Source organism: Thalassophryne amazonica, chromosome 2 (assembly GCF_902500255.1).
Source record: "Thalassophryne amazonica chromosome 2, fThaAma1.1, whole genome shotgun sequence".
In the NCBI taxonomy this organism is placed as follows: domain Eukaryota; kingdom Metazoa; phylum Chordata; class Actinopteri; order Batrachoidiformes; family Batrachoididae; genus Thalassophryne; species Thalassophryne amazonica.
The window spans coordinates 82,880,447-82,907,818 of NC_047104.1; the positions used below are offsets into that span (position 1 = coordinate 82,880,447).

Consider the following 27,372-nt stretch of genomic DNA (forward strand, 5'->3'; position numbering starts at 1 on the left):
TATGTTTTGGGAGACTTTGTACTTTACTTGAGTTTTTTTAATTCAGCTTACTTTCACTTTTACTTCACTACATTTCCGACCTTAATTGCATACTTCTACTCCGATACATTTTCTATGCACCATGCCGTTACTCGTCACAAAAACAAACAAACAAAAAAAAACCCCCACACACGAAAAAAGTCGTGTTTTCACCCAGAGACACCACTGATTACTAGTGACTGCAACGAAGTCAGGCCGATTTGTCATGAGGCATGTGATGATAATGATGAATAATGATAATAATAATAATGATAATAATGAAAATGATAATTTCTCTGCATTAATTACAGACCTGCAGCGGGTCTGTAATCAACTTTTCTGCAGCGCGGCTTTGCTTTGAACGTTGAACCAATCGAAGCAGTGATTCGCAGGTCAAAGCAGTGCTTCGATCTATGATTCATGGATTTTATTTCGCTTTATCCTAATTTTTCCCGCTAAAACCCTAAAGAGCATATGTCTGTGAGTAATATTTAATATTTTTTATGTTAAACCGACCTGTTATGGTCTTCTGAAACAGTTGATAGATGTATTTTATAACGGGACCGATGCTAACACATTAGCATGTCTATGGCGTTTTCAATGTTAAAGGTAGCATTAAGCTGTTTGCATCAGCACGTTTGTGTTGATTTGTGTTCATTGTCGTAAAAGAGTCAAATTGTAATTTTTTAAATTTATTTTTATTCATATTATAGCAACAATAATAGTCTACATAATAGACAATAATAGTCAATAATAATAAACTAATAATGTTACAATACAATTTTAGAGAAAGAGACAAAAAGAACCTAATGAAACAGAAAAGATAAAACCATGTAACAATGAAAATAAATAAATACATATAGAAATAACTGTTTCCTGTGAACACCTAGTGAGTAGCCTATATCTCATTTAGGTTTTGAAACTTTGCTTCTGAAGTATTTTTGTGTGATGTGCACAATTTTCAGTATTTTGAATAATACTACCAGTCATTTAGGAGCCTAGATAAACTTAAAAAAAAAAAAAAAAAAAAAAAAAATCAGTCCGTTTTTGATTATTAACATTTACTTGTACTTTCAGTACTTGAGTACATTTAGTTGTACATTACTTGTCATACTTAAGCACAATAAATATTAGATACTTTAAGACTTTTACTTGAGTAGCATTTCAATCAGTGACTTGAACTTCTACCAAAGTCATTTTTTTAATGGGTATCTGTACTTTTACTTAAGTGTGATTTTCCGGTACTGTATACAACACTGATTCTGACCTTAAAATTCAGTGACATCACAAGCTCTGATCAGGACTGCATTTATAAAACTATATACTATATATACTATACAGGAATTCAAACAGGACTAGCGCCTTAGTACAAGAAACAAAATACAAGTCAGACACATATAGTGACTGCAGTGCACAATCTTTTATTTATTTTTTGAAAGTATGTCTACTTTATGTCATTTTAAAAGGTCAACTGTTCCATGCCACTCAATCTTTGTAAACCAACATACCTGCATACGGTTTGCAGCTTGTAGTGGATTTTCCCACCAGCAGAGGGAGATGAGGAGTGAAGCAATGATTCCAATTCCAATATAAATAAAGCAGTCGGAGCTCTCTCTGTCCACGTATAATGACACACGGACATAGTAGTCAAGTCCCAGAAGGCAGTACCCTGTGAGTTAGTTAGTTAGATGCATAGTAAGTTAGTTAGTGAGTTAGTTAGTTTCATTTCAAATTCCAATACTGAACTACTTTGTGTTGTATTCCCATTTCATACCAGGGATATTTGAGTCCATTTGGAGAAACAGTCAAGCACCCGGAAAGTATTCACAGCACATCACTCACAGGGAGCTTGAGCTTGGATTATTGCTTAAATTGTTAACTTTTTGGGATGTTACTGCTTTGTTTCTCTCTGTAACATCACACATCATTCCTGTTCAACTCATACAGGCCGCTGACAGAAGACTTTGCATGCTGTTCATCTTTAACTACATTTACTTGGGAGGTGCTGGTCTAAAGGTTAAAGCTGTGGGCTTGATGCCAAAGGATTCTCAGTTAAAATTCCTGGCACACCAGAAAATCGTTAAGGTCCTTAATCCCCAGTTTGCTCCTGCAGTTGAGTGCCTTGCATGGCAGCATACTGACATCGGTGTGTGAGTGAATGAATGTGTTGCATCTTTGGAAAGTGATTTCAGTGTCTGCATTAAATGGGAAAGTGCTATAGGACTGAAGTCCATTTATCTTTGAGGAATAACATCCACCTTGTCCTTACAACTGTGGTAGGGGTCACAACACTTCCAAATTAAGACAACACAAGCAATTTTTTGAAAGAAAGAGGAGTGGGTGTTAACCCCCAAAACATGAATCAGATGCAAATTGTGAATTATCTGCAAGCTGTTTGCAGATGACTCACAGTTTGCAGCTGATTCACATTCTGGGGGTTAACAGGGGGCAGGTACTGAAAATGTGTGTTCCGCTATACACACTAAAGACAATGCATCTGGCACTTGTGTATAATAATATGTCACAGTTCCAGTGTTGTTGTCATGTCAATGTCAAATAAATAATGATGGATGCAGAAAACATTTACAAATACCAAAAACACCACATGTTGTGTTGCTCTCACTACCAGCAGTGGCATAAGTGCCTACTGTGTTATTGTTGCTGAAATGATTGGAACACTGTAAAATCTAACGTGTCGTTTCAACTTAAAAATACGAGTGAAAGGGCTGCCTTAAAATTTCAAGTTAAGTGAAAGAAAATAAGTTGTTATCTAGGTTAGATATTCCTTGTTGGGTAAACACCTGCGTTAGTTTGGGTTGATTTATCTTTCATAATTGATTTAACTCATTCAGGTAGTTGTTTGAATCTGAAATGGTCAGTTTTATAAACCTTTTGTTTCAGTTAAGTTGACTTGGATTTGTCACTTGATTTAACTATTTAGGGTAGTTGTCTGAACTAGCAAATCTGTTTCATTTTAATTTAAACTGTAAGTTGTGTAAACCTTTTGTGTCAGTTAACTTGACTTGGATTTATTAATTGATTGACCTGCTTGGTTGTGATTTGAATTTGCGCACACACACACACACACACACACACACACACACACACACACACACACACACACACACACACACACACACACACACACACACACACACACACACACACACACACACACACACACACACTTAAATTAAATCGATTAATTTCACAGAATGAAAGTTTTACCTCCAAAGAAACATGCGGTTGATGATGCCCTCCAACTTGCATCCAAAATGGAGTAAGGGAGGAAAGGAGCACATGTTCACCCGCCCACAGCTGCATTCCCACAATGCATTTCAAGAAAAGCATGATGACGCAGGTGTTTTTATCCCCAAAGTCAAGTTGACTTACATTTCTAATTCAGTTGGGCCTGGATTTTCAAATTAGCATTTATTTTGTAGTTGAGATGTTTTTAACTAATAATTTCATGTTATTATAACAACCTCAGTAATCATGTATCTTAATGACATAGAATAATATGTTAAGATAACAAACAGACAAAATCACAATTTACAGTGAACATTCAGTTTACTGTCTGCTGCCTACTGTTGACCTGTGACTGTAACGTAACTCTTAGAGCCCTAATGATGCTACAGTTGTATGTAAAAGTTTGGGCACCCCTGATGATTTCCATGATTTTCCTTTATAAATCATTGGTTGTTTGGATCAGCAATTTGAGTTAAATATATCATATAGCAGACAAACACATTGATATTTGAGATGTGAAATGAAGTTTATAGGATTTACAGAAAGTGTGCAATAATTCTTTGAACAAAATTAGGCAGGTGCATAAATTTGGGCACCCAAACAGAAAAAATACATCAATATTTAGTAGATCCTCCTTTTGCAGAAATAACAGCCTCTAAATGCTTCCTATAGCTTCCAATGAGAGTCTGGTTTCTTTGAAGGTATTTTGGACCATTTATCTTTACAAAACAGGTGCATAAATTTGGGCACCCTTGTCATTTTATTATTTGAATACATTTAGCACTAATTATTGCTATATGATATATTTAACTGAAATCTCAGATCCAGATAATCAATGATTTATCAAGGAAAATCATTAAAATTATCAGGGGCGCCCACACGTTTGTATACAACTGTATCCTGCATCCTGGTCAACTTTTCATAATCTTTCTATGAATAGATCATATCCTCATACAGTGTTGTACATGAATGTATGTCTCAAATTCATGAAGTTCTGAACAATTTGATATGTAATGCATGGGCATAATACTCAAAGAAAGAAAGGGGAATTTCTTAAATTACAGTAAAATTGAGAAAATGTCCTTTGGATTCTAAAGATGAAATACAATGAGAAATCCATACCGGCACTGGTGAGAAGAATGGAGCAAACTGGGAACAAAAGTTTCCATGATTCCCGCTGTAGCCTGTATACTATCTGTAGGATTGCAGACACAATGCAGACTCCTCCACTGATGAAGAGATTTGTCAGCACATCAAACTGAGGCATTACAACTAGGACCAGGACTGAGGTACCGAGAGACACCAGACACTCAATGGCACAAATCTAGAAAAGACACATTTTTTGCATACATTTATTCCTGATATGAGTTTAAATGCTGTATAAATTCTGTGTTGTTCTAAACACATAATATGTCATAAATGAGTGTGCTTGTAAAGAACCTACAAATGCCAAGGTCCTCATGTTGGGTTGTACAAAGTTCTTGAAGGCACATCTCCATAGTGATTTAATAAACACCAGGACATTTGGGCACACCAGACAGAACACCAGCATCAGCATGTAGAACTGTTTTTCCTTTGACGTGCGCATGGACGTTTCACTGGACATCGTCGATAATACCAGCAGAGAGCCCTGATTAGACAGTGGCATGGACACATGTTAAAGCCAATCAAAGTATTTGGACAGATGACCAAAGGTGTCTTCTTGGTTTGGAGATGTAGAGAGAATAGTCATACTCGTACAGTTATGCTTTTATCCCAAGTTACTTATATTCAATTCAATTCAGTTTATTCATTTTATATAGTGCCAAATTACAACAGAGTCACCTCAAGGCGCTTCACACAAAACAATTCAAAAAACAAAATAAAATGAACTAAAGATTAAAAAGGCACAGTAAAAGATTAAAAAAAGCACAGTAAAAGAGTAAAAAAAAAATTTAAAAAGCATAGTAACATAATATGCTAGCATGCTAGCCATATGACAGGGAAAATAAGTGTGTCTTAAGTCTGGACTTGAAAGTCTCGACAAAATCTGACTGCTTTATTGACACAGGGAGATCATTCCACAGAACTGGGGCAGGATAAGAGAAAGCTCTATGACCCACAGGCTTTTTATTCACCCTAGGGACACAAAGTAGTCCTGCATCTTGCAGGCTTAATTAGATCAGCTAGGTAGAGAGGTGCCAGTCCGTGAACAATTTTATAGGCTAGTAGCAGAACCTTAAAATCCAATCACACAGAGACAGGAAGCCAGTGAAGAGATGCCAAAATGTGTGTAATGTGGTCAAACGTTCTGCTTCGTGTTAAAAGTCTGGCAGCAGCATTTTGAACCAATTGGAGACCCATAATGCTGGACTGCGGTAAACCAGAAAATAAAACATTGCAGTCATCCAATCTAGAAGAGACAAATGCATGAATCAGGGTCTCAGCATCAGCCATAGACAGGATAGGACGAATCTTCGCTATATTTTGAAAATGGAAGAAAGCAGTCCTCATAATATCTCTAATATGGAGGTCAAAGGACAACGTAGAATCCAAAATTACCCCAAGGTTCCTCACTTCACAGTATGATGTATGACACACAAGCTTAGGCTAAGCGCTAGCTGGTCAAATTGATGCCGATGTCTCACTGGCCCAAGAACCATCATTTCAGTCTTAACAGAGTTTAAAAGTAGGAAGCAACTAGACATCCAGCTGCTCACTGATGCAAGGCAATCTTCTCAGGATTTTATTTTATGTGGATGAGATTACCAGCAGTTATCGGCATGTACAGTTGAGTATCATCAGCATAGCAGTGAAAGGCAATCCAAAATGCCACAGTATATGCCCAAGGGGAGAAAAGCACGGGGCCTAAGATGGACCCCTGTGCGCACATGCACTCTACATTTATGTTGCACTCGTGTTGGAAAACATTCGAATGATGGTCAGGTTCCAGTTGTACTGCATTCTAACTGCAGTACGAATGCGGTGTGAAATACGTACAGCAATTAATACACAATTTGATTTGACCCATGTCTGGGTTTTCATCTTGGTTTTGTCTGTGTCCATGTCCCCAGTTTTCTATCTCTTGTCTTTGATTTTCAGTTTAGGATTACTTTAATCAAATCAAATCAAATCAATTTTATTTATATAGCACCAAATCACAACAAACAGTTGCTCCAAGGCACTTTATATTGTAAGGCAAAAGCCATACAATAATTACAGAAAAACCCCAATGGTCAAAACAACCCCCTGTGAGCAAGCACTTGGCGACAGTGGGAAAGAAAAACTCCCTTTTAACAGGAAGAAACCTCCAGCAGAACCAGGCTCAGGGAGGGGCAGTCTTCTGCTGGGACTGGTTGGGGCTGAGGGGAGAGAATCAGGAAAAAGACATGCTGTGGAAGAGAGCAGAGACCAATCACTAATGATTAAATGCAGAGTGGTGCATACAGAGCAAAAGAGAAAGAAACACTCAGTGCATCATGGGAAACCCCCAGCAGTCTAAGTCTATAGCAGCATAACTAAGGGATGGTTCAGGGTCACCTGATCCAGCCCTAACTATAAGCTTTAGCAAAAAGGAAAGTTTTAAGCCTAATCTTAAAAGTAGAGAGGGTGTCTGTCTCCCTGATCCGAATTGGGAGCTGGTTCCACAGGAGAGGAGCCTGAAAGCTGAAGGCTCTGCCTCCCATTCTACTCCTAAAAACCCTAGGAACTACAAGTAAGCCTGCAGTCTGAGAGCAAAGCGCTCTATTGGGGTGATATGGTACTATGAGGTCCCTAAGATAAGATGTGACCTGATTATTCAAAACCTTATAAGTAAGAAGAAGAATTTTAAATTCTATTCTAGAATTAACAGGAAGCCAATGAAGAGAGGCCAATATGGGTGAGATATGCTCTCTCCTTCTAGTCCCCGTTAGTACTCTAGCTGCAGCATTTTGAATTAACTGAAGGCTTTTCAGGGAACTTTTAGGACAACCTGATAATAATGAATTACAATAGTCCAGCCTAGAGGAAATAAATGCATGAATTAGTTTTTCAGCATCACTCTGAGACAAGACCTTTCTAATTTTAGAGATATTGCGTAAATGCAAAAAAGCAGTCCTACATATTTGTTTAATATGCACTTTGAATGACATATCCTGATCAAAAATGACTCCAAGATTTCTCACAGTATTACTAGAGGTCAGGGTAATGCCATCCAGAGTAAGGATCTGGTTAGACACCATGTTTCTAAGATTTGTGGGGCCAAGTACAATAACTTCAGTTTTATCTGAGTTTAAAAGCAGGAAATTAGAGGTCATCCATGTCTTTATGTCTGTAAGACAATCCTGCAGTTTAGCTAACTGGTGTGTGTCCTCTGGCTTCATGGACAGATAAAGCTGGGTATCATCTGCATAACAATGAAAATTTAAGCAATGCCATCTAATAATACTGCCTAAGGGAAGCATGTATAAAGTGAATAAAATTGGTCCTAGCACAGAACCTTGTGGAACTCCATAATTAACCTTAGTCTGTGAAGAAGATTCCCCATTTACATGAACAAATTGTAAACTCTTACAAATTGTAATTGTAATCTCTGCCTCCCATTCTACTCTTAAAAACCCTAGGAACTACAAGTAAGCCTGCAGTCTGAGAGCGAAGTGCTCTATTGGGGTGATATGGTAGTATGAGGTCCCTAAGATAAGATGGGACCTGATTATTCAAAACCTTATAAGTAAGAAGAAGAATTTTAAATTCTATTCTAGAATTAACAGGAAGCCAATGAAGAGAGGCCAATATGGGTGAGATATGCTCTCTCCTTCTAGTCCCCGTTAGTACTCTAGCTGCAGCATTTTGAATTAACTGAAGGCTTTTCAGGGAACTTTTAGGACAACCTGATAATAATGAATTACAATAGTCCAGCCTAGAGGAAATAAATGCATGAATTAGTTTTTCAGCATCACTCTGAGACAAGACCTTTCTAATTTTAGAGATATTGCGTAAATGCAAAAAAGCAGTCCTACATATTTGTTTAATATGCGCTTTGAATGACATATCCTGATCAAAAATGACTCCAACATTTCTCACAGTATTACTAGAGGTCAGGGTAATGCCATCCAGAGTAAGGATCTGGTTAGACACCATGTTTCTAAGATTTGTGGGGCCAAGTACAATAACTTCAGTTTTATCTGAGTTTAAAAGCAGGAAATTAGAGGTCATCCTTGTCTTTATGTCTGTAAGACAATCCTGCAGTTTAGCTAACTGGTGTGTGTCCTCTGGCTTCATGGACAGATAAAGCTGGGTATCATCTGCGTAACAATGAAAATTTAAGCAATGCCGTCTAATAATACTGCCTAAGGGAAGCATGTATAAAGTGAATAAAATTGGTCCTAGCACAGAACCTTGTGGAACTCCATAATTAACCTTAGTCTGTGAAGAAGATTCCCCATTTACATGAACAAATTGTAATCTGTTACAAATTGTAATTGTAATCTCTGCCTCCCATTCTACTCTTAAAAACCCTAGGAACTACAAGTAAGCCTGCAGTCTGAGAGCGAAGTGCTCTATTGGGGTGATATGGTAGTATGAGGTCCCTAAGATAAGATGGGACCTGATTATTCAAAACCTTATAAGTAAGAAGAAGAATTTTAAATTCTATTCTAGAATTAACAGGAAGCCAATGAAGAGAGGCCAATATGGATGAGGTATTGGGGGGATGGCAGGGGGAGAGAAGCTGCAGAGAGGTGTGTAAGACTACAACTCTGCTTCTTGGTCCCAACCCTGGATAGTCACGGTTTGGAGGGTTTAATAAAATTGGCCAGATTTCTTGAAATGAGAGCTGCTCCATCCAAAGTGGGATGGATGCCGTCTCTCCTAACAAGACCAGGTTTTCCCCAGAAGCTTTGCCAATTATCTATGAAGCCCACCTCATTTTTGGACACCACTCAGACAGCCAGCAATTCAAGGAGAACATGCGGCTAAACATGTCACTCCCGGTCCGATTGGGGAGGGGCCCAGAGAAAACTACAGAGTCCGACATTGTTTTTGCAAAGTTACACACCGATTCAATGTTAATTTTAGTGACCTCCGATTGGCGTAACCGGGTGTCATTACTGCCGACGTGAATTACAATCTTACCAAATTTACGCTTAGCCTTAGCCAGCAGTTTTAAATTTCATTCAATGTCGCCTGCTCTGGCCCCCGGAAGACATTTGACTATGGTTGCTGGTGTCGCTAACTTCACATTTCTCAAAACAGAGTCGCCAATAACCAGAGTTTGTTCCTCGGCGGGTGTGTCGCCGAGTGGGGAAAAACAGTTAGAAATGTGAACGGGTTGGTGGTGTACAGGGGGCTTCTGTTTAGGACTACGCTTCCTCCTCACAGTCACCCAGCCGGCCTGCTTTCCCGGCTGCTCGGGATCTGCTGGGGGACAGCTAACGGCGGCTAAGCCGTTAGCTGATTACTTTAGTCACTGGTTTTATGTTACGTTTTTACCACTGTAGTCATTGCTTATAATTTCTGTTTGTCTTTTGCTACGTCTTAGTTCTGTTCTAGTTTCAGCCCCAGCCTTTAATTCTTTTGTTGATCACTTTTCAGTTCTCACCTTTGTTTTCCTTGTTTTGTTTCTTTGCTCCTTCCCTGTGTAGATTTTTTGCATTATTTTTGGGACTCACCTTCCAATTTATTTGTTTGCTTCGTGTTTGCATTACTGCAAGTTCTTGAACCTGCTCACATCATCTTTGTATCTATTTCTGTCTGCTTAGTGTTTATTTTTCTGCCTTCTCTTGCTCCTGCTTGCCTCATCTTTGTATCTTTCTTCCACTCTCCTTCCTGAACTTTCTCACACACCTGCATCTCATTTCCTTAATCACAGCCTTTTTAAGCCTTGTATATTTCTTTGTTCTTTGCTAGTTTGTTGAGCTCATGCCTTGTGCCACAGCCATTGTTCCAGCCTTTTTTCTTGTTCTTGTTTGCCCTTGTTTATCTGTTCAGCCATTATTGACGTTGCTTGTATAAGAATTCTGATTTTGCCTTGGCTCTGACAACCTGGTTACCCTGTGCATCTGAACCTAGCTTGTTTTTGACCATGTCTCAGCCTCACGTCTACTGATTACCTTTGCCATGCTGACTGATTACAACCCCAATTCCAATGAAGTTGGGACATTGCGTGAAATGTAAATAAAAACAGAATACAATGATTAGCAAATCCTCTTCAACCCATATTCAATTGAATACACCACAAAGACAAGATATTTAATGTTCAAATTGATTGACTTTTTTGTTTTTGTGCAAATATTTGCTCATTTTAAAATGGGTGCCTGCAACACCTGAAAAAAGTTGGGACAAAAGACTGGGAGAGTTGATGAATGCTCAAAGAACACCTGTTTGGAACATTCCACAGGTGAACAGGTTAATTGGAAACAGGTGAGTGTCATGATTGGGTATAAAAGGAGTATCCCCAAAAGGCTCAGCCGTTCACAAGCAAAGACGGGGTGAGGATCACCACTTTGAGAACAATTGTATGAAACAATAGTCCAACAGTTTAAGAACAATGTTTCTCAACATTCAATTGCAAGGAATTTAGAGATTCCATCATCTGCAGTCCATAAATAATCATAAGATTCAGAGAATCTGGAGAACTTTCTCCATGTAAGCGGCAAGGCCGAAAACCAACATTGAATGCCTGGGACATTCTATCCCTCAGGTGGCACTGCATTAAAAACCAACATCATTGTGTAAAGGATCTCACCGCGTGGGCTCAGGAACACTTCAGAAAACCATTGTCAGGTCACACAGTTCGTCGTTACATCTGCAAGTTGCCATATATCAACAACAGCCAAAACGCCGCTGCCTTCTCTGGGCCCAAGCTCATTTGAAATGGACAGACGCAAAGTGGAAAAGAGTGCTGTGGTTTGATGAGTCCACATTTCAAGTTGTTTTTGAAAATCATGGACGTCGTGTCCTCTGGACAAAAGAGGAAAAGACCATCTAGATTGTTACCAGCACAAAGTTCAAAAGCCAGCATCTGTGATGGTATGGGGACGTGTTAGTGCCCATGGCATGGGCAACTTACACATCTGTGATGGCACCATCATTGCTGAAAGGTACATCCAGGTTTTGGAGCAACACATGCTGCGGACCAAGCAACGTCTTTTTCAGGGATGTCCCTGCTTATTTCATCAAGACAATGCCAAGTCACATTCTGCACGTGTTACAACAGCGTGGCTTTGTAGTAAAAGAGTGCAGGTACTAGACTGGCCTGCCTGCAGTCCAGACCTGTCACCCATTGAAAATGTGTGGCACATTATGAAGTGCAACAACGGAGACCCCGGACTGTTGAACAACTGAATTCATACATCAAGCAAGAATGGGAAAGAATTCCACCTACAAAGCTTCAACAATTTGTGTCCTCAGTTTTCAAATGCTTATTGAGTGTTGTTCGAAGGAAAGGTGATGTAACACAGTGGTAAACATACCACTGTCCCAGCTTTTTTTTTTAACGCATTGCAGACATCCATTTCAAAATGAGCAAATATTTGTACAAAACAATAATGTTTATCAGTTTGAACATTAAATATCTTGTCTTTGTGGTGTATTCAATTGAATATAGTTTGAAGAGGATTTGCAAATCATTGTATTCTGTTTTTGACTGCTGGGATAGGCTCCAGCCCCCCGCGACCCTTGATTGGACTAAGCGGTAGAAGATGAATGAATGAATGAATGAATGTATTCTGTTTTTATTTTCATTTTACACAACGTCCCAACTTCAATGGAATTGGGGTTGTAGTTGGAGTTAAAATTGGGCATAAAACCTTTTCTTGTTTTCCTCTAAAAAAAATCAACACTGTCAGTGTAAACTTGATACTCTGGAACTTCCTGAATCTGGCTTTCAACTCTGATAGTGCTTATTGACCAGACCTATCTCAGCCTTGGCTTGCAGATGGCAACCAGTAGCTCCCATCAAAGCCCGTCATTTTTAACATAGGACTGCATGGACTTTTAAGCTATAAATTTAAATATATTTGAGTTACATATATTGTCAAAATGTGACTGCATGCAAGAAAGTGCAAGTGGGAAGGCAACAGAGCAGCACATATTTTATTTTCATTATCATCAGTCATGTACCCTTGAGTGTGGTCCTAAATACCCACGGTATGTGCAGTTGAGCATAATTGCTTCTTTGAAAACCACTTTGAGCTTCTGATCAGATGAAAAAGTGCTACATACATGCAGTACATTAATGGATAACTCAATGTTCCAAATGAGCTGAGGTTGGACGATGAATATTTTGCTTGCATAGTTAATATCTACTGGGGATGGTGGAGGTTTATGCGGTCACCTTTGTGTAGTGGTTGTTTCAATATATTTCAATTAATAATTGGTGTATTTTGGTTAATTTTTTTCTGGATATGGTCCACTGTGTTGTCTGTCCTCCACCTTTTAGTAGGTGCAGTAATTCTACATTAACGTCATGTACTATCAGTGTGTTCAGGCTAAAAGTCCGACCAACCTCTTCTGGCAGTTATTGGAGAAAATAAGTGCAATTGTCAGTATTCTCTTGGTGAAGGTATCCACTCTCTGAGTGTACGTGTCGTGGTCACTTACTTTCACACTAACAAAGAATTTAATGATTGGTCTATGATTTATTTTCTGTGATAACCTCACAGGAATGAATTGTTTTCTGGTCCCAAAATTTGTGCAGAAGAAAGTAAGACAAAGTTAAAAGGAGACAGGTTGGAAAGGTAAGACAGAAGAGCAGTAAATAAATGCAAACACGATTCATGGCCCCTTCACACATAGTGTAAAGTTTGGATGAAAATGGCGAAACAATTTGAAATTGGTGCATGAGACATCGCGCCGACGGGCAGGTGTGCCAAAAGTGCGACTGGCCACACATTTTCTAAGTGCCATGCGAACGGTGTTAGATGTTTGTGTGTGTCACCTGGAATGTGGCCGGCACCTGCTACGAGAGGGTGCGATGGGTTTGCACAGTGCACACTCTGTCTTTCAGGCACTTGTGTGTGCAAATAGTTGTAGCAACAGGTGTACGAGGCGTTGGAGGCAATGACAACATTACACGATTGTACACGATTCCTGCATCATGCGCACTGTGTGCACTTCGTTCAAACTTTGCACTATGTGTGAAGGGGCCCTAAGAAAAATAGTTTGAAAGAGTTCGCTTCAGTCAGGCTAAATAATGTGCTCAGCACAGCCTAGCGTATTAACTTTGCCATTAGCAACAAACTGTAGCACAAAATATGATCGACATCAATAGACATGCTTAAAGCTTTTAAAAGGTAAGATGTAGAGATAGGGTGACAAGCTCAGTCATCCATGGAGAGCTCGGAGTGAAAGGAACCAGCTGAGGTTGTTCGGGCATCTGGTAAGGATGCCTCCTGGGTGCCTCCCTAGGGAGGTGTTCCAGGCACGTCCATCTGGGAAGAGATCCTGGGAAAGACCCAGGACTAGGTGGAGAGATTATATCTCCACACTGGCCTGGGAACGCCTCGGGATCCCCCAGTCAGTAGTGGTCAATGTGGCACGGAAAAGGGCAGTCTGGGGTCCCCTGCTGGAGCTGTTGCCCCCGCAACCCGAACCCGGAAAAGCGGTTGAAGATGAATGAATGAATGAATGTATGTCATACACTCATATTTGGCAGCACTTCATTTGATTCAAGCTATTGGGGAATGATCATTTTAAGGTGGAAACTAAACTAGAAACATTAAAATAGTGATTCTGCTTGAAACAGACCAATTGAAAAAGACACTTCTAGTTTGAATATCTTGTTTTTGAAAGCTATAACTGTTTGACAGACTGCAACCTGCAGTAATGGCCTGTCAAGCACTTCCCGTTTTCTCCAGCATGGAAGAAATCTATGTTCATTACTTCACCTTGTGATCTTCTATTCCCTTTACTCCAAACCAAACAGCTGCACAAAACAAACTTCTATCTTCAATCTTCAAGCACTGGTGTTTAGGGTTGGGGCAACTAATGAAAATCATTACTGGACTAGTCGAGTACCATTAGTCATCAACTAGTGACATTGAATGAATTATAAGCCAATTTCGAATCTTCATGGTGAAACTCAAATGTGATATTTATTTTAACAAATATAAGGACAAAATCACAAATACAAAAGACAGCATTAGCATGAAGACAATACCTTCATTCATTTTAGGCACAGACTACAAGTTTGAGCTGACTAATTCACCTGCCAAGGTTCACACACTTTCTTCACTGAGTGAAGGGAGCGGTGGCAGATCCAGCAAGTCTATTCTTTTAAGGGTTAAATAAACCTAATAAATGGCTTTCGACTAGTTGACTAATAAAAAAAAAGTCAATTAGTCAGATGTTAGCTAGTCGTAGTCGACTGTCATCCCATCCCTACTGGTATTAAACAATAAAATGCATTCAGCAAACACTGTAAGCCCAATCATGTCACCTTGCTTATCATCCATCCATTGACTTTCTTGTTAGTACAGAATTAATTGTGAAACAATTATTTTTCTTTATAAAATTTCCCCTCAATAGCAAAAGACATTTCTTCAAAAGCTGATTTGCTACATGTCAGGAGTGAGTGAAACAAAAACACAATAAAATGACATCATCAACAGAAAATGAAACTTGATCAATATTAAAAAAATAAAGTCTGACCAACTGGCCACAATGAAGGGTTTCCTTCTTTTCTTTCATGACAGAAAGGGGAAACAGGAAAGAGGCTGGCTAATTTAATATTTTTTACCACTCTGGACAAACTGATAGATGGATAGATAGATAGATAGATAGATAGATAGATAGATAGATAGATAGATAGATAGATAGATAGATAGATAGATAGATAGATAGATAGATAGATAGATAGATAGATAGATAGATAGATAGATAGATAGATAGATAGATAGATAGATAGATAGATAGATAGATAGATAGATAGATAGATAGATAGATAGATAGATAGATAGATAGATAGATAGATAGATATTACCTTTGCTATGACAGCAGTTGTCAGGACTGCAATCCCCACAATAGCAGCTACCAGGTACTGGGCGAGTTGGAAACATCTGCGCTTAGTTTCTTTCTCTGCTCCTGCAGGATTCAACTGAAATGGATCCCATGTACCTCTGCGACACAAATCCACAATCATTTGTTCACCTCTGAGGGCAAATTTAGTCATGACAGTCTACAAAACTCAAAAGGTATATTAATTTATTTAGTTACCTATTTAACAAGACCATACTAGTAGGTATAAAAGATCTACAGTGTTTGATTAAGTGATACCATGTACTTTTGAACTGATGCCAATAACTTAAACTGTTTTATACATTCCATTGCTAGGTTCCTAGTTTGGTCAAGTTGTAGTCAAGCTAGGTTTGAGCAGTGTTGCCAGATGTACGATAATTATCGTATTTGTACGATAGTTTTGCCCTCTGTATGATGTATGATCAATAATGGGAAAAAATCCAATATGTACGATAATTTCAGTTGGTTGCCCAAACACACATCTCTCTCTGACACCCAATAATTATTTTGCAGGCGTTGCACTCAGGCGAGTCAAGTCATTTGAAAGCCCGCCCCCTCTCCATACAAAGTAATGAGTTCCCATCCAATCTCTGCCGTGACAGGAAGATTCCCCAACCAACAACATCTTTTTTTTTTTGAAACTTTATTTCAACAAATGCAATAACAAACGAACAAAACACAAGAGCAAAGAGATATACAAGAAAAATAAAAAAAGTTCAAGTTCCTTATGGAGGTGTCAACATTTTTTCTGTGTTGACATCTGCACAAGTGGCCATGGCATCGGATGACGACAGCAACCTCGAGGTTGAATTAGACTCTTTCTAGTCTGGTAATTAACACGTTTGTGTCCCTTCACAGAAAAAAAAAAATCTTTCTAGTCTGGTAGTGCATTTGCTTGTGCATTTGCGTTCTTTTTGTGCCATAGTTTCCCCATTACTATAATTACTGTTTAAAAATGTGACATAAAATTCTTTGTAAATTAAAAAAAACCCCCCGCTAAAATAGCTATGTTGTATGCGTTTTGTTTGTGTACGATAATTTCTCCAAAAATACGATAATTTTGAGGTTTTGGTACGATAGTTTCATATTTCATATCTGGCAACACTGGGTTTGAGAGCCTAGGCTGGTATTGGCTAGTAACAATTTGTACCTCAGACTGAGGTCAATAAGGTTCTGGCGGCTGAAACTGTGGGTTCCTTTACAAAACTCGAAGAATATACACGAAAAAAGTAACAAAAACAAGCACCAAATTGGAGAGCTAAGAGCCTTTGCACCTGTGTGCGCCACCATCTTACATAAGAATTGTACATTGCTGCGTCCATGGCACCATGGGCCTTGGATCCTGGATGCTAATTACACAGGCAGACAATCAAATCAATATTACAAGAGCAATCTGAGATTTCTGACATCTGTCAATCTGTCAGATCACCTCCAAACTTCAGTGGAGTCTTCCATGCCCTAATATCTGTGGTGCAAATTTGGTGAGAATCTGTGAAGCAGTTTTGACGTAATCCTTCAAAGCCTATATAAAGTGAAATCTTGATCTACAATCCAGATCTGGAGCACCTCCCAAATTTAATGGAGTCTTCCTTGACCTAATATCTATCTGTGGTGAAAATTTCATCAAAATCCATGCAGTAGTTTTAACGGACAGATAAATAAATAACTGCTAATGATTTTATTACGTCCTTGGCAGACGTAAATATTGTGTAGTTATTATGTACCCATTCCATGACTGAGTGTTCTTTAATTACTGTCACCATCAAGACCACTTTTTTACTGATGCAATAAAAGACTGAAAAAAACCCCAGCTTGTCTGACCAAAAGCTAAAGCTGTATGCCCTTTTAAATTTCACTAAACTGATAAACTTTTACTTCTACCAAAATCCCAGCATTATAATGTAGGTTTAGGTTTTTTAATGTGTTGCAAAATGAAAGCTCATTTTAATGAAGGGAACATATTTATCTGTGGAGAATTCCATAGCGAATATTGTCTTTTCCTTTGTCACCTTCACACAGACTAACTGTAAGAGGAAGCACGTGTGCGCATGTGTGAGATTTTGAGATTACCCATGACATGACCCACTTGCTTGATGTATGTTTCCAGGGTGTGCACGCTAACATCTGTGAGATGTCATGTTTGAAGAACAAAAAATTATATTGTTTGATTTTACAGCGTACCATTAAAGTAAAACATTTCTGGTTGCCAATCTTGAAAGACAGTGGAGATTAATTATTTTAGTGCAGAGACATATGGTTTTGTCAGACAGAAAGGAAGTATTTTTACAGAGAAAACAAGTTAACATCTCAAAATGTACTTTTAAAAGCAACAATCAGTGTTTCAATCCAATATTATACAAAATGTTAAAACACAAATGATGTTTTTCAATTTAGTAAATTATTGCCTGTCTAATAAACACATCAAAATTACAGCGTTTCATGATGTCCTCTATATCCTGTCACTGGAGATGACCTTAGTTATTTACTCAGGACTGGTACTACAGGTTTATCTGCTGTCAACATGCAAATACAGCATAAGGGATAGAGAGTGACTGGAAAATCTTTCCGTGAGAAGAGAAACGGTAATACAAAGAAACCAATGAAAATCACTTATCCAAGCATAAAGACACCTGCCAGACCATATAAAGTTGTTTATTATCGTACAATAACTGTAACTCAAATGAGTTACTGTAACTCAAATAATTGCTGAGGATTGTGAACAGGGTGTGGAGATATCAGTCACATAACTAAAATGTTGGCTGGAGGTGAAGAAAAAACAAAACAACAACCAACAAATCTGAACTAAACTGTGTAGAGTACATAATATTTCATGTGAAAGTAAATTCAATTTTAAAAATAGAGGTGATGAAAATTCCTAGAAATGTAAAAATGTATTAAAAAATTAAAATTTATTAAAAAATTATTAAAAAATCAATTTCTGCAACTCACCTAAATATGTGTTGCTCTGTCATACAAGTATTTATTTCATGATGTCTTATTTATTGGTTTAATTTTGAACAGTTTGGGGCTTTATAGTTTGCTGCCTGCAGTTTATAAGATGTATGATCAGACGAATATCTTCATACAGCCTGGCAGGGGCACATTAATGTGTCGCGTCTGTCTCAAAGGTCTCCTTAACCTGCTGTGCTTTATGTTCATGGCAAATGGACCATCGTGGTCCTCACCGAAAACAAAACAAAACAAAACAAAACAAAACTGTCACTTCTGAATATTTCCTTTGGATAACAAGGCACCTGGCATTAGTAGACTTGTGTTTTAAAGGTAATGACAGTTGACACTCGAGCTTAATTGCTTTATTTTATATCCAAAACATGCCAAAGGCTAATGATGTGACTAACGTCAAAGACTTTGCCCTCAGATTTGAGCTCATATTTTCTGCTGTGTAAATATGAATGTGGGGTTGGACAAACCCCAAATGCATTTTGCTCTATGTGCCTCAGACTGTGCACCATAGGTTGTCATGACTGGGCCCTACTTGTTTTGCCAAATAGCAAGAAAGTCAGATAATTCCAACAGGAAACAGGATGGGCTGGCTTATCCAGAATACTTGTGACTGGCAAACAAGGACCCACTTTGGACAACTGCAAAAGTTCCAGTGTTCCCCTCACACATTTGTGAAGTGTACCTCAGACATGACATGCTGTTGGTGGTCTTAGCAAGGCATAGTGCCATATCACAAATTACACAACCACAGGAAGGACACACAGAGTAGGACCGGGTGCGGAAAAGGAAGACTGCCATTCTCAAGGCTGGAAAATGAAGAGTAGAGTTGAATGCTGGTCGTTTTCATGATGTTGTTTAAAAAGTAACTATACTGCAGTCTTGTTATTGTGAGGCAGAAGAAAGCAATTGCACCATCTCCCACCAAAAACCTGCTCGATGGTTGTTTGCAGAGTTTTTCTATTTATATTGCACAAGCCTTACATTGTTGAATTCATGATGTATGTACACTAGGGATACAACTTTTTTGCAGTCCCATAGTCTTGTATCATATTTTGAAGAGCGTTTGGCGGGGTTAGAAAGAATGGAAATCAATGTTTTTTTTGTATTTTATCAAAACCCATGACTAACTTTGAAACTTTTTTACTTAGTTGCATTTGGGTGGATTTCCAGAAACTACAACTCTGGATGAATAACAAACAAAAAAGGGAAAAAGCAGGATGACTTAGCAATACAGTCTAATCACCACTGAAGTCTTACAAATGCTAAGAATTTATTGAAAGCCAAGAGTGCTATGCAACATTGCCTATATTCAAACAGGTTTTGCATGAGTACAAACATGACTTCATGGGTGAACCTTTTAAAAGATACCCCAAAGGTTAGTTCACTTTTGTTACTTAAGCATAAAAGATCATCTAAATATGATACAGAAAATTGTTTGTGATGAAAAACGTTGTATCCCTAACGTACACTCACCGATGTGCATTACATTTATCTTATTACCCAAAGAAGTTTTGTACCAAGGAATTATTGTAAGAAAGTATTTTGAAAGGAAATCTTTGGTTTGAGAAAAACATTCCTGGAAAAACGTCATCTCTGAGAGTGCTCTTTGGTATTTTATTACACTTCTGATCACCACATGGCTTAGCAGGGTAATTAAGCTTGCCCAGGATTTTGAACTTGTGTCCTTCTGGTGAACGTCTATGCCAGAATTGTTTCACACCAATTTACAGGGTACAAATTTTTAGTTTAGCTTTACAGATGTTTTAAGTACAACATGCAAAAATGAGCATTTTCTGAATATCATTATAGTATTTTCATTATTGGAAGTAATGTGAACACTGAATTTGATGTACAACAATACCCCCCCCCCCCCCCCCAAAAAAAAACAAAAAAAACAAAACAAAATGCCCAAACAATATGCAGACTGTGATTAAGAGAGTAATATGTGTTTAACATTTTAAATGAGCACCATTCCCCAAGCAGCATTCAGCGTCTGCAGGGGTAATATCAAACATGGCAATAAAGAGATACACAGCAGAGAGCAGAGAGGAAATTAACAGTTTCCTTAAACTGTTAATCATGCCAAACAGAAGGATCTCGATATATGAGGTTCTACATATAAGACACATCACTGTGCAACAACATAATAATGCAATGCATGCCCAGTAATCATCCTGCTAAAAATTAACCCCTATCAGTGTGTTAAATGAACTTTGATTGCATGCTGGTCAGGAAAACAGAAAGCTTTCAAGACAAATGAATATGTGGCACTTGATCAGTGCCATGAGTTTTTTCTTTTTCTCTCTTTACAGCACCACAGTGGCGTTAAAAAGAAACAATCAAGAAATGCTTGTAGTGCAGATATTTAGCATGTGAGCATTTTAAGTTGTAATGTAATGGACAAAATTTGTGCTATGCTGTTATTACAGTCACAGCCACAGAAGCCTATAACGCCTCCAAATTTGTATGGATGCCTTGGTGGCTTCCCTCACTTGAATCCTTCTTGCAGAGTCACTCAGGTCTTGAGAACTACTGATTCTAGACAGATTTACCATGCAGTACCATACTATACATACAGTAGTGTTCAGAATAATAGTAGTGCTATGTGACTAAAAAGATTAATCCAGGTTTTGAGTATATTTCTTATTGTTACATGGGAAACAAGGTACCAGTAGATTCTCACAAATCCAACAAGACCAAGCATTCATGATATGCACACTCTTAAGGCTATGAAATTGGGCTATTAGTAAAAAAAAAAGTAGAAAAGGGGGTGTTCACAATAATAGTAGCATCTGCTGTTGACCGAACAAACTCAAAACTACTATGTTCAAACTGCTTTTTTAGCAATCCTGTGAATCACTAAACTAGTATTTAGTAGTATAACCACAGTTTTTCATGATTTCTTCACATCTGCGAGGCATTAATTTTGTTGGTTTGGAACCAAGATTTTGCTCATTTACTAGTGTGCTTGGGGTCATTGTCTTGTTGAAACACCCATTTCAAGGGCATGTCCTCTTCAGCATGAGGCAACATGACCTCTTCAAGTATTTTGACATATCCAAACTGATCCATGATACCTGGTATGCGATATATAGGCCCAACACCATAGTAGGAGAAACATGCCCATATCATGATGCTTGCACCACCATGCTTCACTGTCTTCACTGTGAACTGTGGCTTGAATTCAGAGTTTGGGGGTCGTCTCACAAACTGTGTGCGGCCATTGGACCCAAAAAGAACAGTTTTACTCTCATCAGTCCACAAAATATTCCTCCATTTCTCTTTAGGCCAGTTGATGTGTTCTTTGGCAAACTGCAACCTCTTCTGCACATGTCTTTTATTTAACAGAGGGACTTCGTGGGAGATTCTTGCAAATAAATTAGCTTCACACAGATGTCTTCTGTCACAGCACTTACAGGTAACTCCAGACTGTCTTTGATCATCCTGGAGCTGATCAGTGGGTGAGCCTTTGCCATTCTGGTTATTCTTCTATCCATTTTGATGGTTGTTTTTTGTTTTCTTCCAGGCATCTCTGGTTTTGTGGTCCATTTTAAAGCATTGGAGATCATTGTAGATGAACAGCCTATAATTTTTTGCACCTGCGTATAAGTTTTCCCCTCTCCAATCAACTTTTTAATCAAACTACGCTGTTCTTCTGAACAATGTCTTGAATGTCCCATTCTCCTCAGGCTTTCAAAGAGAAAAGCATGTTCAACAGGTGCTGGCTTCATCTTTACATAGGGGACACCTGATTCACACCTGTTTGTTCCACAAAACTGACTAACTCACTGACTGAATGCCACACTACTATTATTGTGAACACCCCCTTTTCTACTTTTTTTTTTTTTTTTACTAATAGCCCAATTTCATAGCCTTAAGAGTGTGAATATCATGAATGCTTGGTCTTGTTGGATTTGTGAGAATCTACTGAATCTACTGGTACCTTGTTTCCCAGGTAACAATAAGAAATATACTCAAAACCTGGATTAATCTTTTTAGTCACATAGCACTACTATTATTCTGAACACTACTGTACTTCTTAATGACTGAAGTTAATGGCATCAATAACTACGAAATGTTCATGAATCATGCCCTGACTTGTCTGAAGAAAACTGGCTGTAAAGGTGGTGGTTTGTATGAACAATATTAACAATTAACAATATCATTATCAATATATAATAGTCTGAAAATAGACAGACTGTGTATAATGTTCGTTTTAATGTTTTATGTGATCTTAATTTTATTTTATTCATGTAGTTATTTTAATTATTGGTATTATGATGCTTTTGCTGTGTTTTATACTGAGAAGTACCTTATTTGTATGGTGTTAAAGTGATATATATGTTGTATTGTTAAAGTGAAATATACGTATTGTATTAATATTTTTGTTCATCCCCTTGAATTAAGGGTAAAAGTCTACACAACAAGAACATCCTTAAGGCCCCTTCACACATAACGTGATTGAAGCCGACTAGCACACGAAAGAGGAATTGTGAAAATCAGAGCCGCTTCAAACGCCTTGTATAGCTGTTGCTGCAACCGCACATCAGCTGCTGAAAGCCATCAAATGCCCTGTAATTGCCCATTCGACCCCTCTCTTGGCAGGTGTCAGCCAAATTCCAGGTGCCATGCACGAACATCACTGGGCACTTAGAAAAGGCGGGGCTACTCACGCTCCTGGTACGAGAAGAGAGAGCAGATGACCACATCCGAGCTGACTGTGAAAATTGTCTAAATCCAAGATGAGGGTGCGTTACCAAGCAACACATTCCCCCCAACAATATGGCGCGCCAGTGTGTTGGCTCCCCCCTCAACACATGTGGCATGCGGGGGGGGGGGGGGCACACTTGCACGACATGCTGATACTTACGGACAGACAAGATGCATAGGGACAGGCCAGCCAGATCTGAGTGCACACAGCACAGCAAGACGCCACTCAGCTGATCACCTGCCAGCCACTCACTGACAGCAGGAATTGATTGCTCAGTCACATGATGTGTTACATTAAAAACACAGAGAACACAACCATGACAAATATATGAATAAATACTAATGGTAAATGGACTGCATTTATATAGCGCTTTTCTATCTGCATCAGACCCTCAAAACGTTTTAAAATAATGCGTCACATTCATCCTGATGTCATGTTGCTGCCATAAAAGGCGCTCATTACACACCGGGAGCACCTAGGGGATTAAGGACCTTGTCCAAGGGCGCTTATAGTGAAATTCAAGTGAACAGCCTTTAAAAAACAGCATATAGTGTTGAATTAGTGCTTACGTGTGTCTCTCTTCTCTTTTAATTGCTCTTTCTTTTAGGTCGTCCATCTTCTTTGGCTGTCCAGTATGGGCCATGAAAGGATTAAAAAATCAAAACATTAGTAATAACAGTGAGCTCAAATGCTTGTATGTATGTGTTGTGTGTGTGTGTGTGTGTGTGTGTGTGTGTGTGTGTGTGATTCAAATGGATAAATTGGTTGCATATGATCAAAATGTGTCTGAATAACATTTCTTATGTTTCTCACTTACTATATTTATATAAAAATTATAAATCCAACAGACTTTTTTCAGTGTATGTATGTATATTTGTATGTATGTAGACAGAAACTGAGAATAAAAACTATAAAAACAAATTACCTCAGTGTACCGACACTCTTTCTATGGATTAGTCCTCAGGGTTTCATCTCAGCTCCAACTCGTATAGTATCCTCCAAAGTTTCCCTACAACAAACTTTAAAGTGAAATCCCAAATCACAATCTTATCTCATTGTTTGTTCCGAACTGTAACCCATTTATGTTGGAGCTTATGGAGCTGTCACTCCTTTGGGCTGCTCTTGTCAGTGTGACAACCCTTTCAGGTTTGTCTGTTTTGTACAGACCAGGAAGTGTGTGTCTGCATATCACAAGGTAGCTGAGCTATTATCTTGCAATATAAAGGAGGTAGTGAACCAGATTTTATTTGGCAGCATATTCATTTGTGAGGTATGCAAGTCAAAGTTAATCAGTGAATAAAAAAGTTTCAGTTCATCATGTCTTATCTTTATCATTTTTTATTGTGGGGCAATAAGGAGGTGCAAAGATCAGAACTCTGACCACGTCTTGCTTATTCATACAAGCACCTACTTGTACACAGACAATACCTTTATCCTGCCAGTACATAAGAATAATAATTAATTAATTATGCTGTTTAATTTTTTTTAAAGTACATTTCTATCCTTTCCTAGCCAACATTGACTTTTGAAGCAATCTCTTGCCGTTAGCCAGTTAGAAACAACATGTATATATGTCACGGACTTGAACGAGCAAAACTCTTGTCATTTAGGTTCTTCAGACTTTTTTTCAGTAAATGCTTCTGGGGAGCATTAGCATGGCTAAAAACCTTCAGCCTCTGGTGGGCTTTGCACCCCAGACCCCCCCCCCCCCAACTACAGCCCTCTTAATCCCCTATCACTTTAAGCTTGTTTTTTTTTTGTGGCCTCTCACATGCCTGGAAAAGTCCTCTCCATCTCATTTAGGTCCTTACTGATTACTCCTCAAAAAGTAACTTAGTTTGTAAAAATTAACCTTTGTAAAAACTTGACATTTTTTTGGGTTGTCTTGATTATAACAACTTGACTTTAATCAAAGTCACATGAGCAGAAGTTGTCTTTGGCCTTTCTGGTCTTGGGTTGTACGCCAAGTTGTCAACTTGGCATTATAAAATATAGTATCATGTCACTATTATGGCGATACCTTTAAGTCAAGTGTGACCGAAAGTTTTATCAACTTTTTTTTTTACGTCATGTCATCCTCAGAAAGAGACTAGGTGCATTTGGGTGGAAAAAAAGCGTTAGCATTCGTAAGGCATTGCAGATAATCTGTTTTTACTGAGGAGACAGAGCAGCACAGTGTAGTCCATAAGTCCACAGTCCATAAGTAGATACTGTGTGCAGGTTGTGGCCGGTTGTAGCCACAGCCTCTATACACAGCTCGCAGCTAATAGGTCGACATCACTAGCTGGCTAATATTTCAATTTCAATTTATTTTCATTTGTATAGCGCCAAATCACAACAGAGTTGCCTCAAAGTGCTTCACACAGGTAAGGTCTAACCTTACCAACCCCCAGAGCAACAGTGGTAAGGAAAAACTCCCTCTGAGGAAGAAACCTCAAGCAGACCAGACTCAAAGGGGTGACCCTCTGCTTGGGCCATGCTACAAAACATAAATTACAGAACAATTCACAGACGAATATACAAGAAATGCAATTGGCGCACAGGACAGGAGGATCGCCAACACGAACACAACTCCCATCTCTGGATGGAGCTGCACCTTAAACAGAGAGAAAAAACAGAATCAGGCATCAGAAAGACAAGAAATACTGTATAATTTGTCAGCATTAAACAACAAGAAAAATATAGAAATACTAAGGTGATCGCCGGCCACTAGCCCTAAACTTCACTAAAAGGACCAGAATTTAGGTAAAGTTGAGGCCGCGGCCCACTCCAATTACTAATAAAATGAATTAAAAGAGTAAAAAGCGTAAAACAAAACTGTACCAGTATGCTAGCCATATGAAAGGGAAAATAAGTGTGTCTTAAGTCTGGACTTGAAAGTCTCCACAGAATCTGACTGTTTTATTGATGCAGGGAGATCATTCCACAGAACAGGGGCATGATAAGAGAAAGCTCTGTGACCCGCAGACTTCTTATTCACCTTTGGGACACAAAGTAGTCATGTACCCCGATAACGTTAAAGCCCGGGCCGGTACGTAAGGTTTAATTAGGTCAGTTAGGTAGGAGGGTGCCAGTCCATGAATAATTTTTATAGGTTAGTAGCAGAAACTTAAAATCTGATCTCACTGGGACAGGAAGCCAGTGAAGAGATGCCAAAATGGGTGTAATGTGGTTGAACTTTCTGCTTTGTGTCAAAAGTCTGGCTGCAGCATTTTGAACCAATTGGAGACCCCTAATGCTAGACTGCAGTAAACCAGAAAATAGAACATTGCAGTAGTCCAATCTAGAAGAGATAAATGCATGGATCAGGGTCTCAGCATCAGCCGTAGACAGGATGGGACGAATCTTCGCTATATTTCGCAGGTGGAAGAAAGCAGTCCCAGTAATATTTCTAATGTGGAGGCCAAAGGACAATGAAGGATCAAAAATTACCCCAAGGTTCCTCACTTTGTCAGTGTGATGTATGACACACGAGCCAAGGCTGAGCATTAACTGGTCAAATTGATGCCGATGTCTTACTGGACCAAGAACCATCATTTCAGTCTTATCAGAGTTTAAAAGTAGGAAGTTTCTAGACATCCAGCTTCTCACTGCTGCAAGGCAATCTTTTAAGGATTTTATGTGAACGAGATTACCAGCAGTTATCGGCATGTATAACTGAGTATCATCTGCATAGCAGTGAAAGGTAATCCCAAAATGCCGCAATATGTGCCCAAGGTGTTGGGAAAGTGAAATGCATGGACCCACGCCAGGGGGCGTAAATGAACGGTCAATAGGAATTCAAATAAATGACAATTTATTATGCAAATGTGCAACACAACCAAATATGTTTAAGTCAATCAGTAACCAAAAGGGTGACGCAGGCCTGAGGGTAGGAGATGCCTATCCAGAGAAGAGCCGGGACCCACGAAGTTCCACCGTCAACAGAGACCTGCAACACACCAGAACCACCAAGTCCCGATTCCCCCAGGTGGCCACTGCTTGGGGCTGTCAGACCCGGTACTGCTGGAAGGAACAAAAACAGGTTAGGGTGGTTGTGTGAACACCCAGCAAACAGTCAGCAACTCATAGAAATCCTCTTGTAGGAATAAATCCAGATACTCCCAGAGTGCAGAGGACAAACTGGAGGACGTGCAGTGTCAATTGTCAGTCAGAAGTGAGGAGTGGAGACACCAACTCCTCCAACTTCCACAAACTCGGCTACAAGCTGCAAGTATAAGTCACAACTGCAAAGACTTCAGTAACAATGAATGTGTGTACAGCACAAAACGGCTGAGTTGGTTTACCTGCGTGGTAAGCTGATAACTCGGCAGAGTAGTGGTGTCTCTCCCAGGCTTTTATAGATGAGATGATGATGAGTTTAGATGACTGACAGCTGATACGGTGCACCTGGTGGAGCCACCTGGCCAATGCACCCTCTGGTGCCTGAAACCTGCCAACAGGCAGGGCACCCT

At 38.9% G+C, this 27,372-nt stretch overlaps 1 protein-coding gene across 1 annotated transcript in view; it reads right to left on the minus strand.

Annotated features, from left to right (window-relative positions):
• Positions 1-24,025, minus strand: part of chs1 (chitin synthase 1) — a 117,145-nt gene extending 93,120 nt beyond the window's left edge. The window contains exons 1-6 of the mRNA XM_034188600.1: positions 23,844-24,025; positions 23,488-23,543; positions 15,209-15,344; positions 4,712-4,897; positions 4,390-4,591; positions 1,527-1,687 (exon numbers count right to left, since the gene is read on the minus strand). Coding sequence (XP_034044491.1) covers positions 1,527-1,687; positions 4,390-4,591; positions 4,712-4,897; positions 15,209-15,344; positions 23,488-23,534 — 732 coding nt within the window. The 5' untranslated portion in view covers positions 23,535-23,543; positions 23,844-24,025. The remainder of the gene's footprint in view (positions 1-1,526; positions 1,688-4,389; positions 4,592-4,711; positions 4,898-15,208; positions 15,345-23,487; positions 23,544-23,843) is intronic.
• Between the last annotated feature and the right edge of the window lie 3,347 nt (positions 24,026-27,372).